We start from the raw sequence: 21,556 nt of genomic DNA, 5'->3' as shown, positions 1-21,556 counted from the left end.
TTAGTCCTGGAGTATATTTAAGATTACCGCCTTTTGGACAAGTCCCAACTTGGATATGGTGCATTATGCTGAAAAAATTGAGTTTGTGAAATCAAACAACACTGTCAAGTGCACAGATTTATTTTTTGGCAAAATAGTAAAGTACATCTAAAGCCAGCTATATACCTTTAATGTGCTAAGTGAATGTGCACACACACACACACACACACAAGTAAAACTGAAACAAGCAGTTGATTGAATTTTTATTGTCTTTAAAAGTAATTTCAGTAAAAAAATTCCAAGTTGCATAACAACATATACGAAATGTACTTAAATTGTCTTCTAATAAATGATACTCATAGTACAATACCAAGACATGTTTTTCTATAAAAGAAAACCATGTGTAATTCTATAAAAAGGACAGTATGTATATTATACAAGTTGAACAAGTCTCAAATCAAGACAGAATAAGTATATAAAAACACCTTGGATTAAAATTTGATGTAACTGACACTCCTATTATTTCTCATTGTCAGCAGTGCAAATAAAATATTCCTTAAAATTTTCATTTCCTCCTTATCTTCAATGGAATTGTTTCAAATTAAGAAATGCCTCTCACTATCTGAATTTCAAATGAAAATATATCTTGAACAGAATCAAATCAGAAAGTATATACAGCTGTCTTTTGCAATGAGTGATAAAGAATTCAATGGCAAGTTAATATGAAGCGAAAACTCAACAAACTCTGCAAGCCAGACTGATGCCTTACATATGAAACCAAACTTCTGTTTTGTGGAGCAACAAGTTTTGAACAAATATTAAATTTAAACTACTGTCTATACTACTTCTTCAAAATACCCAATTTTTTAATCCTCAACTTTAAATACAGTAGAACTTGTCATGAAAGACCACCCCTTCTGCCAACAAATAATGGTCTCTCAAGACAGGTGGTCTCTCATGTCAGGTCATAACACTATATAACCAATAAATCTGTGCAAGGACAACCTGGTCTCTCAAGACAGGTGGTCTTTCATAGCAGTGGTCTCACAAAACAGGTTTTACTGTAAATGGACAATTTCAAGAAATAGTACATCAGTCCAAGTGAATCAAAAGTTTCAAGTAATTTTTTTTCTTCTAAATGCTAAAGAAATACTAGTAAAACAAAAATTCCTACCTCTATTGAGTGCCTAAGTTTTCCAAGTGATTAGTATCAAGTAAGACAAATTTGTACATGTTTCCTTATACTACAGTTTTTGAGATTCTAATAAGCAGACATAGTGAAATCTGATACTGGTATATCTTCAATCCTCCAGGCTGTGCTAATGGTACTTGCATAGTTAATGGTAAAATCAAACATAAGTCTTTGATCTGGCTTATGGTACCATACTATCAGATTAATTTGAATATCATTCAGAATTATATAAAAATATAGGCTTTTTAAATACATACATCATAACTAAAAATTTGAACTGGCATGTAAGTGATGCATGAATACAATAAAAAGTCTATGTGCATGCACTGTAAAAATCAAACAAAATCAGTCGTTCACATTAGAAATAGACGAACAGGACATCAATAATACAGCATTAACTTTAAATTTTAACACTGATTTTTCAGCTTACATGAAGACTGTCTCATTTCACACTAAAACCAAATCAAACTGAACTAAAATCTTACATCAGACTTATAGTGATAGTCAATGTATCTAAGTGGATTACTGTGACAATGTACCTAAGTAAATTAATGTGATGATGTATCCAAGTAGATTACTGTGAAAATGTATCTGAATAGATTATTGTGACAATGTATCCAAGTAGATTACTGTGATAATGTATCCAAGTAGATTACTGTGATAATATATCCAAGTAGATTAATGTGACAATGTATTCAAGTAAATTAATGTGACAAATATCTCAGTAGACTACTGTGACACTGTATCCAAGTAGATTACTGTGACAATCCAAGTAGATTACTGACAATGCATCTAAGTAGCTTAATGTGGTAGTCAATGTACCTATGTAGGTTACTGTGACAATGTACTTAATTTGATTACTGTGACAAATGTACTCAAGTAGATTACTGTTGCAGACAATGTACTACTTTTTAGGTAGATTACTGTGACAATGTACTTAAGTAGATTACTGTTGCAGACAATGTACTACTTTTTAGGCAGATTACTGTGACAATGTACTTAATTAGATTACTGTTGCAGACAGTGTACTACTTTTTAGGTAGATTACTGTGACAATGTACACAAGTAGGTTATTAATTTTAACATTTTTATAAAGCATGAAGTAGAACAGAAATTCAAAAACACCTAGTTCTGTAGGTGATTTTAATTGTTTGTGTATAGAATGCTGAATGGCAAACCAAAAGCTACATGTCAATGATCTGAGATTAAATAGGACCATTTTGAGCAACAACAGTTAGCCCTTTGAAATGGTACAATTCATGTACATACAATTTTTGACACACAGAAGATAGCTCAAGTTTCAATATTCATATATAACCACCAAGGAATCTACTTTTAAGCATATAAAACCACAATGGTTCTTGTGAGCCATTCAAAGGCTTTATCCAGAAGAAAAAAACAAATTCAGAAGAATATAAAATTGTCAAATCTCCTTTTAATAAAATTAACTGTCAAAAGTTTTGGCAACATGATTCCATAAGTAGAACAAGTTACCTCAATTTTTAAGTTTGTTGAAAACAAAATGTTTTTTTTTTATAAAAAAAGTCTAAGTTTGAAAAAAATAATAGGTTTTGTTTGGTGTTTTATGTTACAGCAACACTGGTAGTGGATTATATGCTGAGGTAACTGGAATAAAGTGACTTGCCCAAGACCACACCATGGTAATCAACTCAAGCGGAATCAATTGTAAGATTTGAACCAGCACCATGAGCTCCTTTTTTGAAAAGGGAAATGCAGACTCAAAAGTCTTCAAAAGCCAGATGTACTAACTTGAAGTAAAGCCATTGCATCCACGTAAGTTTCTGATGGATGCATGTTAAGCTATATACAGTACTGTTACATATTATTGGGTTATAAAGCTGACAATGCAGGGTAATGTGATGAAATTTGTACAAATCAGCAGTCCGCTCCACCTTCTATAATACTAAATAGTTACATGAATATATACTTCCTACACAAAGCACCTGTAAGTAATCTTGGACCCCATGAATCAGCCTCAATTTTTTTTATATGACACATGAAGGTTCTAAAAATTGCAGCAGAAAAGCTTCATTTCCTAAAAGACAAAAAAATACAATTCAAATTTCATTTAAAAGTTGGTAATTTATAATGAATTTATGGCTTGTAATCAAACATCTACAGGTCAAACACTCCAAAAAGTAAGTTTCAATTGACTACCAGTTCATAAACAATTTGTGATGAAAATTGGATTTTAACATTAACTACTGTTCAAGCTGTGTTCAAAACAATTAAACATAACCATTTATTCTCTAAGTATTTATTTTTCCTGTCCTGTTTTTTTATATATACTGGGTAAATAATTTGTTTCAGCCATGGATCTAAGAAATAGTTGGGGTGGGTGGATGGGTGCATTTTTTGCTTTAATCCACCATTTTGTGCTTTAATTAAACAAAAATATTCCCCTCTAGCACATACCGACATCTGAGGCAAACCGATCTCATAAATTTTCAACCCCACCAGTCATGTTTGATACGGATCCATGGCTGCTTGTCAATTTATAAGTAACTCAAGTTAAATTGCTTTTCTTCCAAAGAATATTTCCTGACTGTGTACAAACATTAAATCTATTCTTAAATTATTATGCCATAGCCTACAAAAGCAGCCAAATAAATGATACTGGGCAACTAATTTAGCACTTTAAGTATGAAAACAATCTAGAAATCAGAACTACTTGAAATATGGGAATACTACAACAACTAGTGAAATGTTAAATGATCAGACTAGATCAGAATTCATAATGCACATGGAATACCTGTAATTTTCAGAATTCATAATGCACATGGAATACCTGTAATTTTCAGCATTCATAATGCACATGGAATACCTGTAATTTTCAATAATATTGCTACTGAGTTATAAAAAAGCTATACTTCTTTTTACCAGCTAGAAGATTTATTTACCAAGTCAAAATAAATAAGGCTGAATGTGATGTTATCCCTTGACTTTAATTCTAGCTACACCTCTTCCTCGATAACTCGCGCACAAAGGGGTCCACAAACATAGACTGCACTATAAGCGAGGGCATTAGTTACCAAGGGACCTCCAAAAATTGAGGAGAAATCCGCTTATATATTGAGAAAACTGCGTGTGTGTGTGTGTAAGGAACTGGGTTGTTAATTGACTGAATCCTCGTTTAACAATCATGTCGACAATAACTGTTAGTAATGCGCTTTTTCTAATATAGTTGTTAGTTAGTCTGTCTAAATAACATTTATTTTCAAAATGTCCAACATGTGAAAGATCGTTCCGACTAGTTTCAACAACCATCAAGTGTAAGTGAAAACATTCGTGTATTTCGTCACTGCATTTTGTTTTGCTGATTAGTCTGGTTACTGGAGTGGTATTTAATAGTGTACTACCAAGTCAGGAGTCCATGTAGCCGGGAACTAGACTATCTGTTGATAAACCACCAAATAAGATTCCTTTTTTTCAAAAACTAGCGACATTTATTTTGTGAGATAATCTCCTATGTCGAAACTCAATTTTTGTATTGTTCAGTTAGTACAATATTGATGTCGTGATTTCATTAACATAATAGTGAAACTTCTTATCATCTGAGGATATCTCTAAGCACCATTTCAGGAATTCTCTGAAACTCGCTTGCCCACAGCGGTCTGTATCTGTGAAACCAAGCTCTTTATTTTACGAAGTATTCGTTTTGCTTGGTTGCCTTGCTATCTTTGATCACAGTTATGAACGAGTTGGATAATTTAAGGTAGTTTATGTTGCAAACACAATAACATTTATAACAGTGTTCGACTGATCAAATAAAATGAGTTCACCCAACATATGACTGGGTCCACTAGATTTTAAGTATGTAGGCTTTGCGTGCCTTTTACCATTTTTTAATTCCACCTCCTTTATTTGATTCAAAATACATAACTAACATGATAATATAAAAGGCCACCTTTTAATTCAGTATAACAATGAAATAAATACTTTCACACGTTAGTTATCACAACACGGTTGGCACTTAATTAGATTCTCAGAGAAACGCATAAGGACATAGCTGTTATTGCAGCTTGACAAATTTTACGTTTAAATACACATTGCATTATGATGATTACACTCAAGAGGAATTAAAAGATAGAATTAAAACACAAATTGCACTTAATAAAAATCATTTAATTGGCATTTAAATATTAATGTACTGCCTACACTAGGCGTAAATGACATTTTCCTTGATCAAAATTACCTTGAATATCTTTAATTACTGTGTACTAAGAATGTCGTTTGGAAAGTAAATGTAACCAATTATGACTTCTTATTAGTTGATAATTTCAAAATGTTGATTAAAATTTCTGTCATATCTACCGTTTTTGACCATAAAATGAGAGATATATAAACATTTCAGTTACCAATTTTAATCACAATATTTTTAAAGTTCAAGAAATAGGGATCAATTTTTGGGGGGTATTTTCTGGTTTAAAAAAATGGGATCCATGCCTGATCCCACGTTATAAGCAGGTTCACGCATTATCAGGGTGCAAGTTATCGAGGGAGTGGTGTATATTGAAAGCTAAGGTCACAATACCATGAATATGTGATACCCAACACAGTCACAACTTCTTGGGAAAGGAATGGCTTGCAAATTAAAAGGTCTGTTTCAAAATATAACTAAAACATCTCATAATTTGTAAAAAGTCTTTAAAGTCTTATTTTTGCAAAAGTGAATGAATTAAACATTCCAATCTTTCTCAAGTTAGTGAAGGCTATTTCAATTGCATATATCTGGGGGAGAATGAATATACTTTTTTGTAGATTGTGTTCTGTTCTTTTATTTTCTGTACAATTTCAATTGTTTTCAAATGGAGATACCCACCTTCAAAATAGTACCTTCCCCTGTCTCCCGGTAGATTCAAATGGAATAACCCTGAATATCAATATATCTGACTATTATGTAATCTATGGTAATTTCTTTCTCAAGCACTTTGAAACAGACTATAATGAAGGAAATATTTAGGGTCAATTTCATTCCCATATCTGCATATAGTGACTATATCAAAATAAGAAACAGGATTGGCTTTACAAAGAGTAGCTGTATCTTTTAACATTTAAATTCCATGGATTGTTTGCAAAATGACATAACAATTAGTTCCACCGTTGTAATAATAAGGGAGAATATTACACGCATTCTTTTTCATTATACCTGTCAAACCTGAACATGGCTTACTCATCTATTTACACCCAAGTTACATGCAGTCTAATGTGTATCTACTGACACCCCAGTTACATGCAGACTAATGTGTATCTAATGACACCCCAGTTACATGCAGTCTAATGTGTATCTATTGACACCCCAGTTACATGCAGACTAATGTGTATCTAATGACACCCAGTTACATGCAGACTAATGTATATCTATTGACAACCCAGTTACATGCAGATGTGTATCTATTGACACCCAAGTTACATGCAGACTACTGTGTATCTACTGACACCCCAGTTACATGTAGCCTAATGCTAGCAACAAGAAATCAAATTGGTTTTTGAGCAAAGTCTTCTGTAGTGACATCTATACTCAATATGCTCAGCAGAATTCTGTGGTAATGAAAGACATTCTGGGACTATTTACAATACAAACTGCAAAACCTGCAATAAAGCACAATTATGTACATAGTACAAATGTACCTCTCACATACAGTTAAATGGTTACATTATAACTCAAACAATTCTCTGCACATAAAACATGACATCACAGAGTGAAACGATACAACAATCAACTCATTGATTTCACCAATCAATGATGGAAGATAAAGACATCCCAAGTTTTAAAGAAAACCCATCCCCATTTATGTGTATCATAGACAACACATTTAACACTGATCCTGCAGTTGAAAGGTCTTGACTTCTTCACAAGGAAACTCACTAACCAGAAGTGTCTCCAATTTTTCCTCAACAAAGTTATGTTTTACATCTAATAATATGCCTATCACCTGTGTAGCTTCTTGCAAAATTCTGAATTTTTCTTTTTCTTTTACAGTCATGTACAAATACAAAAATACATTTGATTATGAACAAGTTAAAAGAAGTGCTTTTTTATGAAAATTTGTTTCATTTGCATGTGCTTTATGCATTTTTAATCTAATTAGAGAAGCATACATACAGCTGTTGGCAGCATACATACAGCTGTTGGCACACATACAGCTATTGGCAGCATACATGTAAGAAATTTTATAGCAATATAATCTTGCTTGAAACAAAAATACAGGTCATATTTTTCCAAAAAAGACAAAAGAAGCCAATTAAATCAATTTTATACATAAAACATCTTGAAATAAAATTTTAATTTTATTGTTAATCAGCAAAAATAATCACAAATACTTCTCCATGAAAATCTGCTTATTTACACTATTGTATATAATGCATAATGGAAAGCATTTGTATCTGATGATAAAGATGACAAATTATAAAAGTTGAATATTTACAAATACACACATATATACACATGCACAAACATACAGCTGCAGTATAGTTTTGCAAATCCGACATTTACAAACATTATTTTCAATAAACAAATGCAAGTCTTAAAAAAAAATCCTTAAAAACAAAGGCAGACATTCTATGGGTGATACATACTTCTTGCAGATGCACACATTTTTCCCTTTTCAAATTCAATACTGATGATTTGGCTGGACATGTACCATTTTTACACAAGACCTTGTGGCCTTAGACTGTGCAATTGGTTAAAAAATCTGAGTCAGTGGGATGCTTTTTTGGTTAAGAAATCTTAGTCAGTGGAATGCTTTTTGCATGTATTTCTTCAAATGCTGTTCTCTTCATTGGTATTTTCATCCACTTCTGATCACGCATCAGCATGATCTCTCAAACACTGAAATACCTTAAAGCAAAGATGCTTTCCATCAAATTGGTCAAATTCTATCGAGTTCTTGTGAGATAAATTTATAAAGTTTTTTTAGATTTAGCAATGTGGCCAAATCTGATGTAGGGTCATTTGTACAGGTTTGAAATATCTTTTAAGACAGCATACATTTTGTCCATTTCTCTTTAGCAGTTATTCAGAAGATCTTTATTTATTTTTATTTTTTTTAAGTACTGATAGACATATACATATATTCAGCGTCCTTGTGCATAGATTATCTCTGTGAAATTTAGTCAAAATTCTGTTCAGTGGATTTTCAGAAACACATTTGAAGGTTTTTCTATTTTTAGTAATAGTGGCTATATTGGATGGCAGATCGGCATTATTTATATGAACTTGAAGCTCTTTATGCCTGGATGCTTTTTCTTGGTACATATGTCAGTTTGGCATCAATTTTACATACCTGGAAGCCCTTAATGCTGGAATACATTTTGATTGTTTTTCTATGAAGAAGTTATTTAAAGCTATTTCTAAATGGTTGCCATACCTGACCTAAATGGTGGCCATACCCTATCTAAAAAATCTGAAAGACTGTCATGCCATCATTCTTACGGGTAAATTTGGTCAAGTCAACAAGAACATTTTTGAAAGGTTTATCTTTTTTAGGTAACAGTGGCCATACAGGATAAAAGATCAGCATCAAATGAACAAATCTTAAAGTTCTTGATGCCAGAATAAATACTCTTAGCAAAAACATGTTCATATTGGTCAAGCAGCTTTTGATAAGTTGTAAATCACTGTGAATGGACAGCAAAAGCCAATACCATAATCTCACTTGGAATTTCAGTAAAGTTAAGTTGGAAAGAAAAAAAAAAATTTCAAGGACCTCCTATCTCATGCAAATAATCACTATCTTCACAATGCCGATTTGAATCTGTCTTACTGTCCCAGTACAAAAAGTATGATAACATTAAATGTATAAAGATGATCTATTTGATATGTACCTTTCAAAATGAGTCACCATTTATCAATAAATTTCTTACATGGTTAAGATGATTACTAAATGGAAATAATCCTAACCCTACTTTCAAATACCACAGGACCAAATAATAAATATATCAATAAACATTTGTATGCATTAGAACTATTAAAAAAGCCAGACATAATGTGTCCTATCTGAATGTATGACAAGGAAAATGAAAGAAGTAAATATAGCAGGACTAGCTTGACGACCAATACAGGGGAACCCCAACACAAAATAACCCACGATAACACATTTGGATATAACAATATGCTTCATTATAACACATATTTGGATATAACAGTCAAATCATGGCTAAGTAGGTTTTACTCTGATGTACTGCAGCAATATTCAAAACTTCATGGATAAAAAACATGTTCAGCAATAATTTATTTCAATAAAATATGAGAAACAGTTTCAGATCTCAATAATTACACAACAATGGCAAAAACTATTGAGCTTTGGGGTCTCTTAATCCCCACTGTCATATAATTATCTTAATCCCTACTGTCATATAATTATCTTAATCCCTACTGTCATATAATTATCTTAATCCCCACTGTCATATAATTATCTTAATCCCTACTGTCATATAATTATCTGGTCACAAAACTAACAATGTGCTTGCAACCATGGTCCGATATAATAATACCTGTACATGACAATGTACTTGCAACCATGGTCCGATATAATAATACCTGTACCTGTACATGACAATGTGCTTGCAACCATGGTCCGATATAATAATACCTGTACATGACAATGTGCTTGCAACCATGGTCCGATATAATAATACCTGTACATGACAATTGTGCCCAACTCATCATAAACAATGCTGAATCCACTTTATTTACATTGGCTGAGCAATACACAGGTTTCCAGATCAATTCATGAGATTTAACTAAGGACAGAATCATAATTAATGTATGATCTTTTTCCAGTTAATGATGGGATGTAATTTAATAGAGTCTGGTCACCATTCACTGCCACTAATTAGGCAGGTGTTGAGATAAAATGCTCCTACACAAAATTACGCCTGCTGATAGTTTATTTTATGAGTGAGTGGTGAAATAAATTGACAGCGAAAAAAGTTTTAAAGTAAACAAAAATCTATGCAAGTCTATCTTAAAGGAATGATCTATTGATATAGTACAGAAAATACAACATTATTTACTGTAAAATTGCAATTAAAGCAACTCATACGCTATGAGAGAACTGATCATGCCAATATGTGTCCTTGACCCTAACTCTATACAGGAAGCTGGAAGAATACGCAAGTGTTTAACCAAAATGAACATTTTACACCCCTAGCATTTGACACCCCTAGTATTTTACACCCCTAGCATTTTACACCCCTAGATCTACTGAAAATTTACACATCTTGGATCTTACCATCTGGCCATGAACTGTGTTGGCAGTCAATTTGTTGCACTATGGATCTTTAATAATGAAAAAAATGTTTTGAAAATTAACCTGATATCTGCTATTGGTAAAAAATACATTTCTTTTCCATAAATAAATAAAAAAATGCAATACAAATAGTTGGTTGTAGTGACATCATGTCCTGACAACAATAAAAAAAATGGATCGTTCTTCTTTGGTAAATAAATAAAAAATTATCCTGTGTACATTATAATGTTACTTCATAGACCCCGAACATTAATCTGTATTAAAAAAAAAAAAAACACAAAACCTGTTAAGATGAAAATAATTACTTGAAATAATTCGACTGAGAAAGTGTACATTTTTTTTGGTTTATTATAACATCATTGAATGATAATATGTATAACACCCTTATATATTAATTTGGTTTCGATGAACTGTCCATTTTTGTATGTCCTGTCCATTTTTTTATGTTGACCTGTTGGAACAAATAGTTTATATAAAACCTCTTGTCATAAAATGAACCATGCTTAAATGGATGCATTCTATCTAAATACAAAAAAAAGGAACCCATTATATATATCATTATCAGATGACAGTTTCTAGGGTATTTCATTTATAAAGTATTTATTCTCACAGGTGTTTGCAAAGATTAAAACTTGTTCCTGTGCAGATTTCTGACAAATGTATATTTCTATCAGCTGATATTAAGGACAGATCTTGGTAGCAGATTTGGCCTTGACATTTTTTCAACAAGACTATCTTCATTGAGGTCAAGAAGATGGTAGTAAAAGACAGGTGCTGTGGAGTTCAGTCCATTCGCTAATGTTGTCAAGTGAAGAGTAAAGAACTGTAGACAGCAGAATGGGATGCAGGTCAGCAATACGCCTCTCCATTCATCGCCACACGTACATTTTCAAGTTTGCTGGTCAGTCGATAATTTTTGGCAAATTCATTTTGCTCTAGGGCCTCAATAATCTGTTGAAAATATAAATAATACAATTATCAATCATAGATACTTGGTAACAATGTATCAATCATTTGTGAATTCTGTCAACCTACTCAAAGAGTAAATCTAAATAATACATGTACTTTAAATTCCTTGAAATTGTCATAGGTTCTGAAGCACCTTAAAGCTGATGGAACATGTATTTCAAGGTGACAAAATACTGTTAGACTAATATAAAGACAAAATACTGTTAGACTAATATAAAGACAAAATACTGTTAGACTAATGTAAATATAATTCTTGTCCAGATTACTTAGAAAAATTCAAATAGTAAAGTTTAAATGCATCAAAAGTGCAGAGAAATATTCAAACCAAGGCTCAGCAGAACACTTCTCACCTGTGAGATGTACCATAATTAACATTACATGATTACTATCCTTTAACATGATTACTAACCTTTAACATTACATGATTACTAACCTTTAACATTACATGATTACTATCCTTTAACATTACATGATTACTATCCTTTAACATTACATGATTATTATCCATTAGCATTACATGATTATTATCCTTTAACATTACATGATTATTATCCTTTAACATTACATGATTACTATCCTTTAACATTACGTGATTATTATCCTTTAACATTACATGATTATTATCCTTTAACATGATGATTATTATCCATTAGCATTACATGATTATTATCCTTTAACATTACATGATTATTATCCATTAACATTACATGATTACTATCCTTTAACATTACGTGATTATTATCCTTTAACATTACATGATTATTATCCTTTAACATGATGATTATTATCCATTAGCATTACATGATTATTATCCATTAACATTACATGATTACTGTCCTTTAACATTACATGATTATTATCCTTTAACATTACATGATTATTATCCTTTAACATGATGATTATTATCCATTAGCATTACATGATTATTATCCATTAACATTACATGATTACTATCCTTTAACATTACATGATTATTATCCTTTAACATTACATGATTATTATCCTTTAACATTACATGATTACTATCCTTTAACATTACATGATTATTATCCTTTAACATTACATGATTACTATCCTTTAACATTACAAGATTACTATCCTTTAACATTACATGATTATTATCCTTTAACATTACATGATTACTATCCTTTAACATTACATGATTACTGTCCTTTAACATTACATGATTATTATCCTTTAACATCACATGATTACTGTCCTTTAACACTACATGATTATTATCCTTTAACATCACATGATTACTATCCTTTAACATTACATGATTATTATCCTTTAACATTACATGATTACTATCCTTTAACATTACATGATTACTATCCTTTAACACTACATAATTATTATCCTTTGACACTACATGATTATTATCCTTTAACACTACATGATTACTATCCTTTAACATTACATGATTATTATCCTTTAACATTACACGATTATTATCCTTTAACATTACATGATTACTATCCTTTAACATTACATGATTATTATCTTTTAACATTACATGATTACTATCCTTTAACATTACATGATTACTATCCATTAACATTACATGATTATTATCCTTTAACATGATTATTATCCTTTAACATTACATGATTATTATCCATTAACATTACATGATTACTATCCTTTAACATTACATGATTATTATCCTTTAACATTACATGATTATTATCTATTAACATTACATGATTATTCTCCATTAACATTACATGATTACTATCCTTTAACATTACATGATTATTATCCTTTAACATTACATGATTACTATCCTTTAACATGACACGTTGACTGTTAATGCATGGGACATACTGCCATTGTCAGAACAGTGACATTTCACATGCTGTTAATGTATGGGACATACTGCCACTGTCAGAATAGCGACATTTTACATGCTGTTAATGCATGGGACATACTGCCACTGTCAGAATAGCAACATTTTACATGCTGTTAATGCATGAGACATACTGCCACTGTCAGAATAGCAACATTTTACATGCTGTTAATGCATGGGACATACTGCCACTGTCAGAATAGTGACATTTTACATGCTGTTAATGCATGGGACATACTGTCATAGGCAGAAGAGTGACATATCACTATCTCTTAATGGAGATGACACATAAGACACTCTGCTTCATGTCGTGAAAATATAATATGTTGTAAACAACTGATGATATCTGATCCAAATTTTTTAAAAGAATGCTGTTGTATTTAATTATTGTTTTTCAGTTTGTGACAACGTTTACTGACCATGTGCTGAAGCTATTGAATAATGCAAGATAAACAGAAAATCCCAGTGTATATTAGATGTTAAATGTATCAAACAGAAGATTCCAGTTAGGTGTTTACTAGATGTAAACTGTATCAAACAGAGGATTCCAGTTAAGCATCTACTAAATGTAAACTGAATCAAACAGAGGATTCCAGTTAAGTGTTTACTAGAAGTAAAATGTATCAAACAGGATTCCAGTTAAGCATCTACTAAATGTAAATTGTATCAAACAAGGCATTCAAGTTAAGTGTTTACTAGAAGTAAAATGTATTAAACACCTTTAGTAATATAAGATGCCACAATCTGCATTATTCAGTGGGTTTTGTTTGTCCATTTCTAAAAAAGTTGTATGTGACACTGGTAGGTGTTATGTCACTGTTTCATAAGATATTTATGAGGTACAATATGACCCTATGATAAAATAATTGCTGTGTGAAAAAAAATCCTAACATACCTCAAGAAAAATTCTCTGCATACTTGTACAGTTCTAAACATACTTGTAGAGTTCTAAAACTTCCAACTTACCTCATTGGAATAATCCTCTATGTACTTGTAGAGTTCTAAAACTTCCAACATACCTCATTGGAATAATCCTCTATGTACTTGTACAGTTCTAAAACTTCCAACATACCTCATTGGAATAATCCTCTATGTACTTGTAGAGCTCCAAAACTTCCAACTTACCTCATTGTGATACTATTCTACATACTTGTACAGTTCTAAAACTGCCAACATACCTCACTGTAATACTTGTCTACACGCTTGTATAGTTCTAAAACTTCCAACATACTTCATTGCAAAAATCCTCTACGTAGTACCTGTGCAGTTATAAAACTTCCAAAATGCCTCATTGTAATAATCCTCTATGTACTTGTACAGTTCAAAAAGTTCCAACATACCTCATCATAATACTCCTCTACATACTTGTACAGTTCTAGTAACGCTGCATTTGTGTTGAACTCATCATGGTGAACCTGAAAATAAAGACAAAAAATGTAAATTAATCATGAGAAACAATGTATATTGTTTTAGCCCTAAGCATCGTGTTCTTTGCTGGATGCTTGACATCAAGCAGAGAATGTGATTTTAGTTGATACAAATTAGAAAGTAGATTCTGGTCAAAAAGATATATTTTATTTAGATGTATGGACCATGCAGTCTGAAATAAGGAATTCTTATCTTATTCTTACAATAAATAAATCATGCATGGATTACAAATGATGACATTATTATTGTTGTATGGTTGTCTTTCTTCTTACTTCAACCCTTTCAACATGGGAGACCACTCCACCAGTCTAGAGGAAGTAAGTCTGTTTGCTCTGGAGACTATTGCCGGGTGGCAGTGGTGGTGGTGGGCAGTGTTCTTGTTAGAACTGATAGTACTCGAATATATAAATTTCAGAATACCTCTAATAACTTCCTTAATGTAATGTAGATATTACATTGGATTGCCTCATGAGTTTAACTCGAAGACAACTATAAATATTGATGAAAGAAGGTAAATTCCAATTGTAATTGCATCACATTAAGTTTTATCCAAAATGACACAGTACAAAATGAGAGATGATGAGAGTGAAGTTTCTGAAGATGAAATTTGTAATCAGTGTTTACCATCTTGTGTAGCTATCAAAACTGAAGAAAGAAAAAGACATTTATAGAGGCAAGGGACTGCGCTAAGAGTTATGATAATGAAGAGGGCTTTGAAGGCTTTGAAACAGAGGAGTCAGTGTCACATGACTTTTGATAAACAAGAGAACTTGTGTGATTTACTTCAGTATTCTGAAAGAGCTGGACATGCCAGTGTTTTGATGGCTCCAGAAAAGCTGTTGACTACTAGTCTTTTTAATGGAATTAATCATGATGACATACCAGGTAGAATTGGATTGTATTTTTGAAACTTTTCTATTTTCCTACAAGGTAAAGGATAATTATTCCTTATTTACCTGTTTTGTTACCTGTATGCACCTGTATTTTAACATCTGTAACTCAGTTCAGTTTAATCTTTATTTTGACACCAAATTCAGCCAGATAACGTTAAAATTGGCAAAGTTACATTTTTGAAAAATCACCGAGTAATTTTGTTCTGATACTCAGAAGCTTTTCTAGTGATGAGGGCTAAATGCTAATAAAGTTGCATGGTGCTGAAAAGGTTATTATCATATACTTCATTAGTCTGAAATTAATTAGGTGTTTTTTTTTAAATTTTAGAACATTTCTGTCAGCATATAGTAGTTTTTGATATTAAAAAGCTGAATTTGAGTCTGATCAAGTCAATTATAATAGAGACATGGTATTTTCGCAACTCAATATGCAAATATGTATTGTTTACAGTCAATTTAGAACCTTCATTTTTAATCGGGAATTTGAAAAACTAAATATCATTACTACTAAGGACCACTGTGCAACAAAACAATATTAAGAAACTTTTGTGCGGAGACTTACTCGAGATTCTTCGGTCAACATAGCTGTCATGTCTTGGTCACTTATGGCTGGCATCATCTTGATGTCCTGATAGTATCTGAAATCATACAGAGAAAATGCCATCATCATTAATTATCTGAGTGGTAACCTGCTAGTCCGGCACTGTCCAGGCCTGAGTTTAATTCTGGATTTTGGCATGTGCAAACATCAGTTGTTTTTGTGCAGAATTTTTAGACAATTCCAACTTAAAAACACTAAACTTGAAGCAGTATCTGAAACAATGTCCTGCAAGTTACTAGAACTCTGGTGAAATCACCATAAGAAAAAGTTAAATGTTCTGTGAGTTACTAGAACTCTGGTAAAACCAACACAAGAATCAATGAATAAAATGTTTTGTGAGTTACTAGATCTCTAGTAAACAACAAGAATCAATGAATAAAATGTTCTGTGAGTTACTAGAACTCTGGTGAAACCAACAAAAGACTCAATGAATAAATGTTCTACAAGTTTTTAGAAACTGAGTAACATCAACATTAAAAAAAGATTTAAACATCTCACAAATATAGAAGAGACGTAAAACTAGATAAACTGCATGAAACACAAATGACCCACACTGATGCAAATATTACTATTACAGAGATGGGCAGACTGAAGGAAGGACAAATAATACCATTTAGAGAGATGTGCAGACTGATGGAGGGACAAATATTACCATTACAGAGATGGGCAGATTGATGGAATGACAAATTTGTAGTGAGGAATAAAATAACATTATTATTACATTAAAATATTATAAAAAGATGATTAGAACTAGCATGCTGAGTCCACAACTAAAGCACTGCTGAAACACTCTAATCAATTCTGAATTGCTAACAATGGCATTAGAAAAGTAACTGCTATGTCTCGATTTCCACTATGATGGGCGAGATAAAATGTAGCCATCTTCAACTGTTAATAAGCTATTCGGTGTTCAAACTGTAGAAGAGAAATTATCAATTCCATGCGATATGTTTAACAATGAAAAACTTGAGGCACTGTATTCTAATGTTTTTGTCAGCATGTACATCTTACCTTTCCACCCATTTCTTGTAGGTGGGAATGTCTTTGGCATACAACAGTTTACTGGACGGGGAATCTTTGGTTAAATGTATTTCACTAGTAGAACAACTGTCCATGAAATTCTGTGCAACAACAGATAAACATGAGTCCACAATATTGGATTTGTAGATGTCAAACACAAAGTTTGGATTCTTTATCAAATTCACCCAAAACCTTAGTGGAAGGCTGAAAAAGAAAATATAAATGGACAGTGACCATACAAAGTCTTGTTACAACAGGATTAAATGTACAGTGACCATATAAAGTCTTGTTACAACAGGATTAAATGTACAGTGACCAAACAAAGTCTTGTTACAACAGGATTAAATGTACAGTGACCATACAAAGTCTTGTTACAACAGGATTAAATGTACAGTGACCATACAAAGTCTTGTTACAACAGGATTAAATGTACAGTGACCATACAAAATCCTGTTACAACATGATAAAAATGTTTCATTATAATTTAAAATAAAAGAATATACTATTTACAAATGATACAAGGCATCTAACTACTAGTCAAACACAAAGTATCTCATACTTCATACACAAACCATGATTTGAATACTGGATATCATTCAGCCAGGGATGTTGTTATATCTCATACTGCATATACAGACCATGATTTGAATACTGGATACCATTCAGCAAGGGATGTTGTTATATCTCATACAGCATGACTTTGTGCAGACCATGATTGGACAACTGGATATCATTTAGCAAGGGATGTTGTTATATCTCATACTTCACACAGACCATGATTTGACTACTGGACATCATTCAACCTGGGATGTTGTTATATCTCATATAACATGTACAAACCATGATTTGACCACTGGATATCATTCAGCCTGGGATGTTGTTATATCTCATACAGCATGTACAGACCATGGTTTGACCACTGGATATCATTCAGCCTGGGATATTTTTATATCTCATACAGCATGTACAGACCATGATTTGACCACTGGATGTCATTCAGCCTGGGATGTTGTTACATCTCATATAACATGTACAGACCATGGTTTGACCACTGGATATCATGCAGCCTGGGATATTGTTATATCTCATACAGCATGTACAGACCATGGTTTGACAGCTGGACATCATTCAGCCTGGAATGTTGTTATATCTAATACAGCATGTATAGACCATGATTTGACGATTGGACAGCATTAAGCCTGGGACGATGTTATATCTCGTACACAGACCTACCGACTTATATTGACATTGCTTATGTCAACAAGCTGACTTTCTTGATGAAAATGCAAAGTTCGGGGCCCATGGTCGATTATTACAACCAAATCTGTCATGCTTATGTTGAAGTTGAGATAAAATAAATGTATATGTTGACAGCAGCCACTGGTTTCATATCCAACAAATCCAGTTCAGATCTAAACTTTGTTCTAACTGTACAAAAGTATGTGATGTTTGCCAACAGGTATTCATTTGGTCCATCAAAGTTGGCTTTTCATGGCAATTTCAATAAAATTATGCACCCTTCATCAATGCAAGCCTGCAACAATCTTCAGTAAAATCAACACACCCTTCATCAATGCAAGCCAGCAACAATCTTCAATAAAATCTACACACCCTTCATCAATGCAAGCAAGCTACAATCTTCAATAAAATCAACACACCCTTCATCAATGCAAGCCAGCAACAATCTTCAGTAAAATCAACACACCCTTCATCAATGCAAGCCATCTACATTCTTCAATAAAATCAACACACCCTTCATCAATGCAAGCCAGCAACAATCTTCAGTAAAATCAACACACCCTTCACCAATGCAAGCCAGCTACAATCCTCAATAAAAACAACACACCCTTCAAAAATGCAAGCCAGCAACAATCATCAGTAAAATCAACACACCCTTCATCAATGCAAGCAGGCTACAATCCTCAATAAAAACAACACACCCTTAAAAAATGCAAGCCAGCTACAATCTTCAATAAAATCAACACACCATTCATCAAGGCAAGCCAGCTACAATCTTCAATAAAATCAACACACCCTTCATCAATGCAAGCCAGCTACAATCTTCAGTAAAATCAACACACCCTTCAACAATGCAAGTCAGCAACAATCTTCAATGAAATCAACACACCCTTCATCAATGCAAGCCAGCAACAATCTTCAATAAAATCAACACACCCTTCATCAATGCAAGTCAGCAACAATCTTCAATAAAATCAACACACCCTTCAACAATGCAAGCCAGCAACAATCTTCAATAAAATCAACACACCCTTCAACAATGCAAGCCAGCAACAATCTTCAATAAAATCAACACACCCTTCAACAATGCAAGCCAGCAACAATCTTCAATAAAATCAACACACCGTTCAACAATGCAAGTCAGCACCAGACTTGAATAAAAGCAATGAAACCTTATCAATCGTTGTATTTTCCAAAGTTATCAGTGGCTTTAATCACAAAAGTCTTATGTTTCATCAATAAAATTTGTGAAAACAGAAAATAACCTTATGTGTGCAATAAAAGTACAACATAGTACAGATAAGGTTATTTTGTGTGGTCACAAATGTTTGTTGTACATGTATTTTATTGATAAAAAGTCAAACTCCTGTGTTGGAATATGTTTATTATGCAGTCAATGTTTCCTATTTCATAGGAAAAAAGTAACTTCATGTTTACGATGGCTGCCAACAGTGGCATACAAATATTTACAATCTCTTGAAAGTAAACATAGACATCAAGGATGTTAAATGTGCTGCATCTAAAAAAGATGTCCGTGAAAATTTCATTTGTTGATGGGTTTTCATTCTCTTATGAACAGTCTTATCCCTTTGGTAGCCTCAGCAATATGGTTACATTTGTTTTAGGCAGATCAAAATCTAGGCCAATTTGAGTACATGCAGCATGTAAACAGCCATGTGCTACTGGCTACAATGAATATCACACTGAATTATTTATCGATATTGGGATGCAAATCAAACAAGGACTACCATTTTAAAAAAATGTATATTGTATATGGCTCCCATGGACAGTTATACTGAGGGAATACTGAATCTGGGTATCTATATTTATTTATTGTTATTATTCATTCTGTTACGTTTCATATAAATGAACATGACAAGTATGAAATCCCATAAAATCACTCTCCTACTTTTAATAAACTGAGTTTTACGATCAAAAGACAAAGGAAATGGAGATCTATCTAAGAAATATCTAACAAATAAGAGAGATATCGTTCAGTTCGTTTACCTATTGGATTTCCATGTGTGGACCACTTCTGGGTCCTGGATGTTATGTAACAAGGCCTGGTCATCCAGAAAGTCAAACATGTACTTGATGGCAAGTGGAAGAACAGTGCCACGGTGAACTGTGGAGAAAATCCTTTCAAAAAGATCATCCACATATTGTTGTAGTGTCCCCTGGGAAAATTGAAGAAGAAAAAAAGAATGTTGACATTAATAGTAATACAACGGCAACGGCTATAGTACCAAAAAACAGTATGTAAAGTTAACATCTTGCAAGTGATGATGTTGTTGCAGCCCTAGTAACCTAGTAAAATGTCTAATTAACCATTGTGACCTTGATCTCTGATCTTTTATCCAGCCCACTTGTTGCATGATGTCCCACCCAATTATCCTGACACCAGGTCAACCAGTCCTAACACTAACCTTTCAATGCTGAGTGTCAAGGGAGGCAGCTGTTAATACCATTTTAAAAAGTCTTTGGCATGACTTGGCTAGGGTTGGAACCCGCGACCTTCCGCATCCGAGGTGGATGCTCTACCACTAGGCCATCGGAACAGTCTTGGGATACAAAATGTAATAATAAAGAAATACAAAAACAATGGTTTCAGATAAATATCGTCTGATACAAAAACAACGGTTTCTGATAATTATCATCTGATATATCAGGCATGCATTTACACGAGATGAACACAATAGAATTTTAAATTTATTATGTACATCAGTATACACCTAAACATTAATTATTTATGATTTTGTTATTAATTTTATACTCCTAAACAGTAATTATTTATGATTTTGTTATTAATTTTTTTATTCATTTACTTCTGAGGCAGCATTAACAGAAGCCAGATAAAATTAATAAGGATAAGATAATATATTTAACACATTAGCATTTTTTGGAGCAAATTTCTTTTTACATGAATAAGTTCTTGATCAGCTTTTAAATTGGTTTTTCTTTCCACTGAAATAAAACACTTAGTTATTACTATACAAACTTGAACTACAAATGTAAATATTGTCTACTGAAGAGTAATTTATGCAACTTTTTAATTCTACATTTTTAAGAATAATATAAATCACCAAAACTGAACCATATTTCTTTGCC

The 21,556-nt window shown here is 32.5% G+C and overlaps 1 protein-coding gene across 3 annotated transcripts in view; it reads right to left on the bottom strand.

Moving 5' to 3' along the window:
* Positions 1–229: 229 nt before the first annotated feature.
* The window catches only part of LOC149804168 (plexin-A2-like), a 328,681-nt gene continuing 307,354 nt past the window's right edge, over positions 230–21,556 (bottom strand). For 2 of the 3 annotated variants that reach the window (XM_089954145.1, XM_089954146.1), the window contains exons 32-36: positions 20,456–20,625; positions 17,201–17,413; positions 16,151–16,226; positions 14,608–14,682; positions 230–11,397 (exon numbers count right to left, since the gene is read on the bottom strand). In XM_089954145.1, coding sequence (XP_089810271.1) covers positions 11,296–11,397; positions 14,608–14,682; positions 16,151–16,226; positions 17,201–17,413; positions 20,456–20,625 — 636 coding nt within the window. In that variant the 3' untranslated portion in view covers positions 230–11,295. The remainder of the gene's footprint in view (positions 11,398–14,607; positions 14,683–16,150; positions 16,227–17,200; positions 17,414–20,455; positions 20,626–21,556) is intronic. The other variant, XR_016420317.1, reaches the window with a different exon arrangement.

Source organism: Sinohyriopsis cumingii, chromosome 3, assembly GCF_028554795.1.
Source record: "Sinohyriopsis cumingii isolate HCF-2022 chromosome 3, ASM2855479v2, whole genome shotgun sequence".
Lineage (NCBI taxonomy): Eukaryota > Metazoa > Mollusca > Bivalvia > Unionida > Unionidae > Sinohyriopsis > Sinohyriopsis cumingii.
Note: the sequence above shows the minus strand (reverse complement) of the source record. Positions and strands in the feature narration are given on the sequence as shown.